This window comes from Patiria miniata, unplaced genomic scaffold (assembly GCF_015706575.1).
Source record: "Patiria miniata isolate m_02_andy unplaced genomic scaffold, ASM1570657v1 HiC_scaffold_22, whole genome shotgun sequence".
NCBI lineage: Eukaryota > Metazoa > Echinodermata > Asteroidea > Valvatida > Asterinidae > Patiria > Patiria miniata.
Window position 1 is genome coordinate 7756985 of NW_024037061.1, and position 14718 is coordinate 7771702.

Sequence of the window (14718 nt, forward strand, 5' to 3'; positions counted from 1 at the left end):
CTATCCCCTCTAAAGTGTCTTCAGTATACCATTGAGTAGACTACATGTACACATGTAGATGAAATCATGTGATTTTTTACCACTGATTCCATACATTTTCTCCAAAAATACTTATCAATTTATGGAGTTTTGTGGGTGTATAGGGACCTGTAAACTCCTTAGGGACGGTGATGGGTGTAAGGGTGCATTGGGAGATTTAGACACATTTTTAGACATATCAATATTTTGAAAGTTAAAAAAATCAAATAAATCTGATTTAAATCAAATCAATCTGATTTAAATCAAATAAATCTGAATTTTTTTTTTTTTAATTAAAAATTAAAAAAAAAATCGCCAACCCTGGTTTTTATACTCATACATAACTGTACTACGTAGTACGTGGTTGTTGGTATTTAGGTTTGTTTGTTGTGCTTAACTATTTTGGCTCACCATAAGTTTTTAAGAGCGACCTCTCGTGACATTAAAAAAGTCTGGCGCCGGCCGTTTCTCCCACGTAATATGAGTAGGCGAGACACACCCGATACCAATCTAGTACGTCGCGCAGGTTGTACATTCTGTTACACTTGTGTGTGTGTACGTACGTCAACGGACTTTTATGCATTATGTATTTTTACTAGGTCAAGTTCGTGAGCAGAACTTTTGGACCAATGAAATTCGATTTATTTCGTCAAAGTTCAGGAATCTAGCGGCAGACTGAAAATGCACTGGCAGTAAAACTGTAGATTTACAATCACAAACAGCGTGTAAACTGTTGCTGTGAGTTGTTTCTCACTTCGTCCGAGGATCATGGACATAATGGAGCACGGAGCGAGACTCGCCGTGGGTTCACTCAGCGACTCGGACGGTCAACCATCACCGGTCCCGCACGCTACCGTCATCGTGGTACTCGTAGGATCGGCCATTGCATTCCAGTGTACAAATGTAGCTCTGAATTTTGCCCCCGTTCCAGAGAAACAGGAAAGGGAGAGAAGATTTAGATGGAGAAACATTGTGACATCGTTTATTCACGCTGTCATTTCTGGATTTTCTGCAAGTTATTGGTGAGTTTTTTCATGTTTTTGGTTCGTAAAAATGTTCATTAATAATTTAATAATATAGACCCATGGATTGGAGGAAGGACTGTTAGGAGTATTTTGTTTACATGCACCAGTATGATACTAATTATATTAGTCCTTTCATTAAGAATAAAATTTGCATAAAAAAAGAAACTGGAAAAAACAGCAAGTTATCTTTAATTATTTTATTAAATTACTAAATTTAGGATAAGCTGGATCAATACTAGCATGTTTGGAGGTAAGCTGATTTTCTTTTCTAAAAAGAAAAAAGAATACGGGGCTGAATTTCATGTTTAAATTAAAAGGAGAAATGAGCTTGGACTGCATGGTCAGTCTGAATAATTGAACATAAACTTCTTAATTATGCATAAATTACAATTTTCAATTAAAGGACACACAATTATAATCAACAAAGGATCCCAGTTTTTATAACATTTAATTGCAGGAAAATGTTTCCATCCCAGGCAGCTAGGATTTTTCTTTACATGTACATGTAATTTGTTCACATATTTATGACTATTTTTAAATATATTTTATTTATTTTGTATGTATGTTAATTGGGGGAGGGTGATTATCACTGATGTGAGAAAGGGGCCTATGGATTGGTGAATCCTTGTAAGTTGTATTGTACTACCATCTACATTGTATAGACATAAGACAGGTGCATACAATGTTCCCCAGTACTATGTTCCCCAATACTTACATGTACGTTCCCCAACCCTAATCCTAACTCAAACCATATAACCCAAACCCTAACCCTAACTGTTACCTTAATGAATTTAGGGAACATAGGTACTGGGGAACATCCGACATCTATAGACCACAAACATGTACAGCATTCTTTATTCTGCACTCACTGGGAACAAATGCTTCTTTCAACGGAGTGCATCCATGGAGAAATTTCTCCATGGTGCATCATAGCAGACGGTCCCTGAATGCTGATTGTCCTGTTACATAACTTTCGATTGTCACCTTTGATCCCTATCTTGCTCAAATTCCAGATAGTGTGTGCGTTGCAGTCATCCAGACACTGTGTGCTATATATATAGACTTACCTTGTGCAATTTAAGTCAATATGTACACATTGTATAATAAACTGATATGGAGCTGATAAAACATGTTTTCAGTGATAAGAAGTAATAAAAAACATTTCTGAATAATTGACGTCCTGCATATTAGAGAGGAGAGTCACACACCTTTTTGTTTTTGAATTTTTTTTAAAAACTGATGTTTTTATAGGAACCATGCCAAATATTTACAGGAACACAAGACGTGATGTACACTCATTACAATGCAGCATTCTCATTGTGCATGGTGATAAAATTGCTGTCTACTGCATGACGATTTTTATGATAATACATGCATGTCTACATTCAATTGAAAATATTTCCTTTCAAATTCAGCACAAAACTACCTCAGGCCACTCTGCGTTCTAATCACATTTTTTTTTTCATTGTGGAGAAACTATAGGCCCTATTTAGTTTTTAGTATAAAAATTATTAGTTATTGTGCATTCACCATATTTTGTTGTATACATTTTTCTGTCCAATCTACTTTTCATAATAAACACCTCACTTCGTGGGAAAATATATTAATATTCCTTTTCAACATTTAGCTTTTTGTTGCAGAGAAGATCTTAACAAAATCTTGAAGATGGATTTCATAAATTCTTAAAAGAAAATGTAATGCTTGAAAAATCTTAAAATTGAAGTCTGATTGTCTTGTAAATATTGTGTACGGATTTAACTTGAATTTTTATAGCATGAAAAGAATGTTGTGTTTTCCTAAAAGAAAAGCGTACGATTAATTTACTACATGTTTTTGAAATAAGAGTATTCTCTGTAAACTCCTTGTAAGATGAATTTTTTTTCTAATCGTGAATTGTGAATGCCTTTTCTGCTAACATTTGTGTTGGCTTCAGACCTTTATGTACATCCATACTTTATTTTACTAAAGAAAGGAAGTGATACTATAGAAACCAATTTTGCGACATACTATTGCCATAAATATTTTAATCATGCGTGGAAAGCAAATATCACATAATATGAATTCATATAACATTACATTATACACTGTTGAATTATTGATTGTATGTAAATTCTGTCTGTTGTGCAACAGTCTGGTGCCGTCATACCGGTATTTGTATCCGGAGAAACTTGACTTTATTTCTGGTTGTGGTCGACATATCCTCACTAATGTTTTATGCAGCTTCACGAGATCACTCGTTTTTCATTGTTCTTCAATTGTATGTCAGACGTGCATGAGATCACATTAGATCACGTCCGAGTAACAAAAAGCAAACTTGTCAGCTTGCCAAAAATGCACAAACCAGGGGGGGGGGGGGGTGGGGGGGACAGACAGAAGGTTCGATTTCATCATAGAGCTAGGAACCATGATTTCATCAACACACCAGTTCGCATGGATATGATAAAGCTCGTATGTTGATTTACCACAAATCCTTTCAAAATTCAATCTACCCTCAGCCGTGCAAATTAATGATGCATAACAGTTAACACAAACCTCTGTCAACACGGAAGTCTGGAGAATAAAATGTGGCGGGGAAAATTTTGCTTTCATTAATTGTTTGTTCATCTTGCTGGGATAAACTGTTCACCCCTCAACCTTACTTGGAGATGAGAACACAAATTGTGTTACAGTACTAGGAGGGTTGTTTTGTGGATGCTGGGAGGGGGGGGGGGTTCTTTAAGAAAACACCCCCCCCCCCCCCCCCCAATAAAAAATTGCAAAATTTGTTTCCTTAATTTTGCAATTTTTTATTCTTGAGGAAAATTCTTCTGTGTTGAACATTTTCTGATTATTTTTATATTCTTTCATATTCTCTATAATGAAACTGGTAAAACTAAGCCAAGGTACTATTGCCAATCTACCTACATGTACCTACCTGGATACTTTCAAGGGCTTTTCAGTAAAACACAAAATTAATTTTACAGACTTATACAGGTAGATGTCCTTCAGTGTACAAATCTGAGGACATCAATCAGGAAATGTAATTGAACAAAATAATATGTATACATGTACATGTGTACATGAAACCATCTATTATCTGCAATCGTGTTCCGTTGAGACAATAGGCCCCCTATATCACTATCTTATGGAAACATAACTGTTTTTTCTTTCAGTTTATTTTCATTACTGTTTTCCTTTCACTGAAGTTGAGATAATTACCGGTATCAGTAAAGACATGTAAACACTTAATCATTATTTTTTCAATTTAGTAATGCTGTTTCATGAAGTACATGTATGGAGATGTTTTGACATACAAATTTACTCGATTTTGGCAACAAGTTAATTATATTCACAGGTGTAAGAATGAACCCTGCGTTCAGTGACTTGAGTTTTATATTCTAAATTGAACTAATAATGTAATCCTCTTGACTTAACTTTCCTTGCATTATTTTCAAATTTAGGGTAGCAGATGAAATGTGTAAATATGCTCTTTGGATGAGCTCGGTTCACAAAAGTCACTGTAGTCATTGAACTGATTGAGTGTTTACATAATGATATTTTACAAAATTGATTCAATGCCAAGTTTACAACTTCTTTCAACAATATTTGTATAGATTGAAGTGGTTGTGTGTTGTCAATGTTCGGCGTCAATACATACATGTACATTGTGTAGGTCAGATTGCTAGGCTTGTGTAAGTGCTGAAGTAGAGAGGTCAACTCAGGTCATTCAGGGATTGACGCGGGCTGCAGTCATTTCGTAACATTCTGAATTTATAACAAAAATCTGAAAGGCCATGAAATGAAAATGAACACAATCACAATACATCATCACCAAAAACCATAGATGTAAAACAAAAAAGAATAGAAAAAACAGGGAATCATAAGAAATGAAATACGCAAAATTTGTATTGTATTATTATTTTTTTTACGTGAGTTACAGCATGGAGCTGTATGTCTAGCTCTATGGTTATAGTGATGTTGTGTACCGGGTGTATTCTATTATAATTTATTGTTTGTAGGCCCATTTTCTGAGTAGTGTTATTTTTAGAAATGCCAGAGAAATGTCTTCTTTTTTTTAGTGTGTATATGAATAATAAACTTGAATTTGATTTGATTTGATAATACCAAAGGCTCTTTAATAAAACTTCCTCCTCTGAAATTGTGTCTAAATTAAGAAATTGAACAACATTCTGTAGATTCTGTAGATTAAAGAATCTAAGATTTGGGCAAGTCCATATTAAATGTTTGTTTACATGGAGTTTGGTGCCGCTTGAAATGTGACAGTGCCCTTATAGTTTTCTACATTTGCAGGATTTTTGAAGGATTGAGGAATGCTTGCCTGGAAGGTTTGTCATGTTAATAATTACAGTATTTCCTTTGTGTTTTTTCCCCGTTAGTTTGTACACGTCACCAGAGATACTTGCAGACATCAAACAACATGTGACAACCATGAGCATGGTGCTTGTGGCACTGTCAGTAGGTAAGAAATATGCCCCCCCCCCCATTTTTTTTTATATTTCAAGGTAATTTGTAAACAGACAAAAACAACTTTTTTTATGTGATGAAATGCCTTATGGACTGTAAGTCTCAAGCATCCTGTTAAATCATGGCAACTGATGTGCTCTCATTTTAAAAATGAGTGGAATTTTGGTATCAATTTGCAATGATGGTCGACCATCATTGGGAAAAAAGCTGACTTTTTTCAAACACTGCCACTAATTTACCAAATTTAGTCCACATTTTGTTTGCAATCGGTTACACATCTTGAACAATCCAGCTACATGTAGGCTAGTTCCCTTACATGAACCTGACTTTTCCACGGCGTCTCTAAATTTGCTCCACTTCGTCTGAAGTAGGGACAGGGAACTATGTACAAGAACAACAGGGGTTTTTTTTTTTTTTGGGGGGGGGGGAGTTTCAAGCATCTATTTCAAAACTTTAAACGGGATCAGTGTAATGATATTTGCTATATAACCTCCGCCCAAATCCATCCATTTCTGAAAATGATCTTTCAAATATATGTACTCTAATATTTTATTTAAATTAAATCATATTCCACAAGTATTTCTTCTATTGTTTGTTGGTGTTTCTTTCAAAGCAAATACATGTACGCTGTAATTTAGGCTTTTTTGAGGTGCGGCGGCCACACAAAGAACTCATTGTATAGTATTCTCGCAAACTAAGTAGCATCATCCTATTGTGGCTGGCATACATGCATGTACCTCAAAAAGGCTAAAGGCAGGATTGAAACTACAATGTAATAGGTTGCCATTTGCCTGCTGTACCGGGACACATCAGAAGACAAAGGAAGTCGCTCATTTCCCCTTGCCGTTACCTCCGCAACCCTTTTATACCTTCTTGCTTCACAAGTCAATTAAAGCAAGATAGTTTCTTCCTCCCCCCCCCCCTCCCAAACTTCTAGGCTCAGTGCCAGTTTCTGTATGCATGGTCAACAAACTTTCCTCTGCTTCAAGACTTGTCAATTTTGTGTGATCCTTCCACAGGTTACTTTGTGTATGACCTCATCGATATACTAATCTATCGGCCAATCAGAAATACTTGGCCGTTAGTCATTCATCACGTCGTTGTAAGTACCTTTTTTAATGATTTTCAAATTCAAACCCAACTGATCGACAAAACAATTTAATTTGTTGCATTGTATTTCTAACTCTATTAAATTTACTACTGATTTAAAAAAAAAAATATTCCAAAGCAAAACACAAGCTAGGGCCGCAATGGAAATACATTTTTACAACTTTTGTTTGCGTTATTCCTGCTTTTTCCACTGTATGGGGGACTCTCTATGATGAATTTTTAATTTACAGTTCTAGATCATAATTTTTTTTTGGGGGGGGGGGGGAATGGTACATGTGGAAATTGCAAATAAATCAAATCAAATAAAGAAATTCAATAACAACTTGAGCAAGACCTAGGATTTTCAGCTGACCACCACCAACTTGTTTTTAAGAGCACAGGGTATGAAAGTTTTATTTCAGGACCCCAGACTGGTTACTTTTGTACACAGAACAGTATATCAGGGATCAACAAAGCGGTAGCCCACAAGCCAAATGTTAGTCAAAACAGCGGCGGGCTAGTCAAACTTTGCCTTAAGGCTGGCAAGTCAACAATTATTGGGCTAGATAGGCAAAGATGAAAGGACAGGAAGAAATAAATCGTTAAGTTCAGAAAGCAAACCTGAATCAATCTGTGTCTAATGTTATTAACTGTTTAGGGTTAAATAATTAGATCTGTTTATTAATTTAATACTGACAAGATTGCCTCAGGATACACATTTTACACGTCATGTTCTGTATGCACATTGTTGTTTATGAGACACTCTATAAAAGAAAAACAAAACATGCAGGCTGGTGAAACTGAAAATGCCCGCGGACTATAGATAGCTATTAAGAATAAGCTTAGAGTCTGTTTCATCAGTAACCCGGCCAGCAGTAGTCAATAAAAAAAAAAATAAGGTCGAACCCTGTATCATATTACAGTCGAGTCTCATTAATACAAACTCGTTTAGATACCTAGCCAAATTGTTTGTTATATCAGAATTTTGTATTAAGAGGAACATCAGTCCCATTCATTGTGCACATAAATGCACAGTCGGGACCAAGGCTTTATGTTTGTTATAACCAGAATTTTGTATAAACAGAGTTTGTACTAACGAGATTTGACTGTACAAAACAATCCAAATTCTATTGTAGTTTCCATAATTGCATGCAACTGTATGTAACGTTTGAAATCCTGTAACCTGAAAAAGAGTAGTGCAGCAGATACACAAAAGTATACAACTCGGCAGCACATTATAGTATGTTTGATAATTGATACTACTCACAATAGCTAGCTGTGCAGATACCTGCATCTCTGTAAAATATAAAAGCAGCATGGTTTATGTGACTACACTGTCTGATATTCAAGGTCACATGACTCCGCTTAGCACACAGCAAGCTGTTTCCTCTCTTGCCTATTAAATTTGTAGTTGGAATTGACATGGTGGGTGTCATGGTGGGTGTGCCGAGTGACAGGCTTGGAATGTCCCAGAGGTCACTGAGGTCACACAGGTCATGACCTCAATTGCTTCCAGTCTTGGACTTCTTGTTCTAAATATATGCTAGAATGCCAAGGCTTTTCATCTTCAGAAAGGAAATATAAAAAGGGGATTTGTGTTTGAAATGCGATTGTGATTGAGGGTAGATAAAAACACCCTAAGGTTTGATTGAAAAAAAAATCAGTTACAGTTCAAGATAGTTATATGTACATCAACATATTATGTGATGTGATCGAGCTAAATGAGTCGTTTGTCAGGAACTTTCATTTGGAGATTTGGGCCAAAATAAGGCCACTTCATCACATCACTTCATCACATCTCTTGGTTTTCTAACTTCCATAATTTTTTCAACTAAATCTGGCATCAGCATGCGGTTTTTCACAGCAGTTATGCTGAGATTGTGCTCTTTTCAAATCTGTAAAAAAATTTTTACCAGGGTCGACAAACGACTCGTTTATTTGATCACATCACATATTTGAGAGAGAAAAATATGTTTGAGAATTTCTTGAAAACGTTTCTTTGAAGTTTGTCTTTTGTAACAAACTTCTGCAAAATCAAAGCTAGACCAAATACCTGTACATTGCATAAACTTTTTATGCAATAATTAAATGTCAAACAGCTGAATCTGTGGCCTGTATGAGATACAAACAGTGTACATGTACATGTGACTTTTTTCTCTCTCTTTTTCTTTTTTTAAATCAAATTCTGTTATTTTAATTTTTTAATTAAATAATCGCATTGTCGTTTTTTAAAAAATTATCCACAATCTGGTTATAATTTTTTTCCAGCTAAATTTAAAAGCTCAGTGCAATTGTGTAAAGACTAGAAACGATCAAGAAGAATTCCAAAAAAGAAAAAAGAAAAGTTCCAGTTCTTTCACTCGTTCCTCATCCTTGTTTTACTGGTTTGTTTTCCCGACAGATTTTCTGCTGCTTTGGCATTTGTCTATACCTCCGCGCCTACGTTGGCTACGCTGTGGTAGCATTAGTGGCCGAAACCAATAGTGTATTCCTCCATTTTAGGCAGATTCTACAAATCATGGGCGTCCCAAAGAGCACGCCCATCTTCCGAATGAACAGCGCCATGAACATCACGACGTATTTAATATTCCGCTTCGGGACGCTATTCTGGATGTTCTATTGGCTGCAGACCCATCGGCATGAGGTACCTCTGATACTGTATCTCATAGCCGCCCTCGGATTGGTCGTCATGGTGATCATAAACATGGTGCTTTTTAAACGCCTGCTGATTAGCGATTACTTATCCCCCGGGGATAAACTGAAGAAAGAGAAAAATGTTTTGGAGAAATAGTCCATGTGATTGCTGTCATGATCGATATCCAACATTTACTTTTGGATACACACATTACCGTCATAATGTGTGAATGTAGAGGTAGTCTGTATGAACACATACTGGCGAACACGATTTAGAATTTCGCATGCAACTGCATAACTACATGGAAGTCACAGTACATTGTAGAGCACCATTTCAGTAAACACTGCAGGACAAAAGATTTGGCAGTGTCATGAACATCTACATATTGTAGAGCTCCCACAATTTTGTTCAATTACATAGAGCATTTGTGGCAAAATTTGCTATGAATTTCAGTTTTGAAGCCCCAATGTGTTGGTTTTGTGACTTGTAGTTCTGTATTACAGATGTATATTTGCAAAATCCATGAAGTGATGCATTTCGGATGAAAGCATACGCACCCACTTGTATGTTTGTGAATGGTTATTGATCTCAATGATGCCAGGAATGTGAAGAACTCCCTGCTCAAGTTCCCCCTCAGTGGTTCCAAAGAAAATTGGGGGGGGGGGGGGGGGGGGGGGGGGACCACTGGGAGGGACAATTGAAATCATGGCTATTCGCATCTGACACTCATGCAACAATGCCAAGAGTTTGAACACAGTCAAAAATAAAAGTCATGTGTTGAGTTGTGTACATGAGCCAGTGCAGCCCCGGCACTATCTCCACCACGTAGCTCTGTGAGTTGTGATAAATCAAACACAATGTACATGTAAACGCCATGGTCCAGTGGTTGCGGTGTCTGACTCGTGTACGAAGGTGCTTGGGTTCAAACCCTGCCAGGAACGTGGTGTTTGTGCCCTTGGGCAAGACACTTAACTACAATTGCCTCTCTCCACCCAGGAGTATAAATGGGTACCTGTGAGGGTCGAGGACCGATTGAGCGCTGATATCGGCTGCCGCGCGGTCTTTAAATTTGGCCTGATGAACGGGGTAATACATTGTAATTGTAAAGCACTTTGAGATTGTGGATACGATGGAAAGCGCTATATATCGTTTCGGTTTTGCGGTAACACCATGTGGTAATAACTACTGCTTAGAAGATATTAGTTCTGAGAAGAACTTGTCCTGCTTATTATCAACTTGCTAAGTAGTTTTTTTGTTCTGTTTAGAACAGTCCTGCTGTAAGTTCTAAAAGAACTTGTCTTTGGTCTCAACGTTTCGACTAGCCTGCTCTAGTCATCGTCAGGAGACTGTCTCCTGACGATGACTAGAGCAGGCTAGTCGAAACGTTGAGACCAAAGACAAGTTCTTTTAGAACTTACAGCAGGACTGTTCTAAACAGAACAAAAAAACTACTTAGCAAGTTGATAATAAGCAGGACAAGTTCTTCTCAGAACTAATATCTTCTAAGCAGTAGTTATTACCACATGGTGTTACCGCAAAACCGAAACGATACCGATACCCCACCATGCAAAGCCTCAAATCTTATATAAGCGCTATATAAGCACTATTATTATTATTATAGAGGACAGGATATTTCGTAAATAATTGTACAGTCAGTTTCAATTTGAAATGTGAGAGTGCAAATGGTTGATCACAGTGCCTTGTGCAATTTAGCTACTACCGATGATCCGGTTGTGTTTATAAGGAGTGCCTCAGAACTTGGATCTCTTGGAATGCCGCACTGTGTTTTTCCAACTCTGAACAGTCTGGATGTTCCAATAGATAAATGTTGGCCTGTTCGTTGGGAATGGTTGAGAATGAGAAGTTATCAGATTTTAGGCTTTCATGGATCGGTATGGTTTTAGTTTGTGGTAACACCATGAGGTAATAACTACTGTCCAGTAGATATTTAGTTCTGAAAAGAACTTGTCCTGCTTATTACTATTAAACTTTCACGAGGTAGTTTTTTCTTCTGATAAGAACAGTCCTGCATTAAGTTTTAAAAGTCTTGGTCTCATCGTTTCGACTAGCCTGCTCTATTCTAGAATTTGTTACATTTCTCGCAAGTGTCCGAGCACGAATTCGTAAATGTTGATCACATTTCATCTCCAGCAAGTTCGGCTATGAATAGATTGTGACGTTGACTTTATACGTACTTCACTCTTGAAGACAGACTGGCCTTAACTCAGAAAAAAACTTGTTCCAGTTTGGAACACACTTGGAAAATTGATTGTTCCCTCCAGGAACACCCACGAATGAAACAGGGATATTACGAGTTTTGAGGCACTCTCTTAAAAGTTGATTAAATTGCTTGGTATTCCATCCAATAACTGACAGGGTTTAAGAAGTGAGATTCAAATGAAGGCTGCATTTTGTAAATATATAGTATTCATGTAAAACGCACAAATATAACACCCTATGCAGTTTGTTAACAGTAATTGGTCTGTGATGTGTATATATTACTGGACATTATATAAATTGGTATTGAAACAAATTCATAGTGATATACAGAGATATTCAGTGATACATAACTGGTTGCTTAACTGGTTAATTGTTATAAATCTAGTTTGACTTTCAAGGAAAACTTGAAAGGTAAAAAAAAAACCCAGCTGATAAGTAATTAAAAAATTTGAGAAAATTGTCATGGAATACAATGATATAAGAGTCAGCTGTTTATTGCTTTCAAGCTAATTATTTGTTTGTGTCCTCAGTTACATGTACCTTGTTTGATTTTAATTGTTTCTGATCAATCTGTTCCATGAGCCAGCCAAAATTAAAATCCTAAACCACAAATGAACAGAACTTGTTCTCAATGTTGAAGAATTTGCTTTCCTTATTCAGTACAAAAACCTGTAACTTAAAAACAGTATTATAAAACTTATGAATGCCTGTTTTTCCATTATTATTTTTTTTGGAAAAATTAAGGTGGGGGGGGGGGGGGAAGGAAGGAGGAGTTGTCAAAATAATGGGGGGACAGTAAGGAGAAGACATTTATAATGGCTGTATGGGAGGGACCGGTATTATCAGTATTAAAAATCATTTAGGTTAAAAATGTACTGTACGTGCAACAATGCCTTTTTTTCATACAATTTGTTACTAAACTAAGCCATTTTTTCCCATTCAGTGTCTCATTCAAAACTTGGACACAACTATGTTTTAGTATGAAACTTGAAAATAACACGGAAAGTCATGATGAGAGGTTTGGTTTTTATACATGTATATACATGTAGTTTTTGTTAAAGAGGTTGTGGAATGCTCGAAGACATTTCCGTCATTTTTCATTTATACTACGCAACATTGGGAGTCCTGTTTATTACGTCACGATTTACTATGTTTTGTTTGCTGCCCAAAACGATAACTTTTACACAAATTGAAAGTTCGGGTCGAAACAGGACCTGAAAAACAGCTCTCAAAAGTACCTTTTGTACTCATTTCATGACAGAAACAATAGTCGTTTTTATTTCATCACACCTTAGGCTACATATCCCCGAAAAATGACGGAAATGTCTTCGAGCATTCCACAACCTCTTTAATTCAGGGAATCTGAGGCTGAATGTACAATGTACATATAATTATAAGAACAACTCCACTGTAGGTTCTGGTTCAGCAATCTGACATGAACAAATCATTTTTACAATGAGCTCTTAATTCACAGTAAACAATAGCGGGAATGCAAAGCTTACACCAACATTAACACACCCACAAAAATGTATGTTAGCAATTTTCCATCATAATTTGATAAGAACATGATTATAGATTAAAGGTTTGTTTGTTTTTGTTTGTGTAGTCAACATGGTGAAGTTCTTTTTATTTTTATGTTTGCATGTTTGAATTTACTGAGTGAAATGTGTGTCCTGAAAACTTGACGTTGGGTTCAAATTAAACAAGGATCTATCGGGCCAATAAAAAAAGTCTCCGGTTTCTGGTATGCGCGCGCGTCGCCGTAGCCATGCGCGTCGGCAAAATGAAAAAGTTTTTTTTCAATGAAAGATGATGTCTCAAAACCGCCAAACTCACTGGTTTGACTGGAATCCTGCTGCTGCACAATTTTAACGTGTTTTTAGATTGGGTTATGGTCGAGAATAAGCTTTATGTGGCCTCTCTGGACTCCCATATATTTGCACTAAGTTTAGTCGGGCACCATTTGCAGTCATCAGCCGACATTTGTAGCAAAAAAAATCAGGTAAAAAAAAATTAAAAGCCGCGTCGCCGCACCACATTTTGGGCAAGCTCCATACCAGAAACCGGAGACTTTTTTTTGGGGGGGGGGCCTTAATAACCCCTTGAGTGATGTACTAGGAACCTAGTAAAAATCACTATTATGGTAAACTCTACAACCAAACTGTTGGACTCTGATTATGGTGGTATGCCCAACCCCATAAAAGCATAATCAGTTTACTAGTGCACTCCTCACTCCAACAGAATCAAACAAAACATGCAGTTGGATTTTGAAGGGTTGGGTTGGTTAGGGTTAATAGAAGTCTAATACAAGTAAATACTAGCTTAGAAAAGCTGAATATTTTTGAATTATTTTATGAGTTATAACTTTTAAAATTACTTATTTGTTGCAGCTGAACTTCGTTGCTGACAGAATACTTGATTCAAAGTAATGCCCCAGTGTTTGTTACATTTTAATCGTGAAGTTTGTGTTAATTTAAGGTTACATTTACAGAATGGTAACAGTTGGTAACAATTGTGATTTTGTTTTTACATGTACATGTATTTATTTTCTGTTATAACTTTACAGTGTGCTTGAACATTACCATTTGTTAATGAATTAAAATTGTCAATGTATTTTTGGAGTTGTAATGAATGATTTTCATAATGTAATTATGGCTAATAAAAATCACCGAAGGTTTTCGTATTCCAAATTTGCCAACTTGATTTATTACACTATAAGATTGCTTCCTTACAGTCATCATGACTAATCCTTGAAAATGTTTTTCCGTCATTATCCCAAACACGAGCTTTCTAAGTTTTATTCTGAAATGACAACTGTGATTGGGTGTTGTTGAGTAAAATCCCTCTAGTCGATTTGTGACCTACATGTTGAGGAGCCTTCTTATGTTTGGTCAGTCACAGACAGTCAAAAATGTCTTCCACTTCCCCTGCCATGCCTTTGTACATTTATACACACTAGTCAAAAACAGTCAGATCACATTCGTGTAAACACTGTGACTTGTCAAATTCCATCAACAGACAAAAGAGGTTTGTAGGTACAGCTGGCATATCAATCACCTCCAGTCAAAGCATGGCTATATCAAATTAACAAGGGGATTCTCAACTGTCAAAAACAGTCACGTGATTGATTTTCACTGCTGTGATGGTGAAGCTGAATTGGTCATTTGCTGATAAAATTCCGTTATTTCATTTTCAGATTTCCTAGTGATAATTGCACATTGCGAGGTAAAATTGTGTTTGCTAGTGTTTTTTTGTAATACCAGACAA

At 36.4% G+C, this 14718-nt stretch overlaps 1 protein-coding gene across 1 annotated transcript; it reads left to right on the forward strand.

Moving 5' to 3' along the window:
* The first annotated feature begins 546 nt into the window (after positions 1 to 546).
* Positions 547 to 9437, forward strand: LOC119730740 (TLC domain-containing protein 2-like). The gene is made up of 4 exons (XM_038203762.1): positions 547 to 1040; positions 5420 to 5502; positions 6527 to 6609; positions 8998 to 9437. The coding sequence occupies exons 1-4, from the start codon at positions 787 to 789 to the stop codon at positions 9385 to 9387; spliced, it is 810 nt and encodes a 269-aa protein (XP_038059690.1). The 5' UTR covers positions 547 to 786; the 3' UTR covers positions 9388 to 9437.
* The last annotated feature ends 5281 nt before the right edge of the window (positions 9438 to 14718 follow it).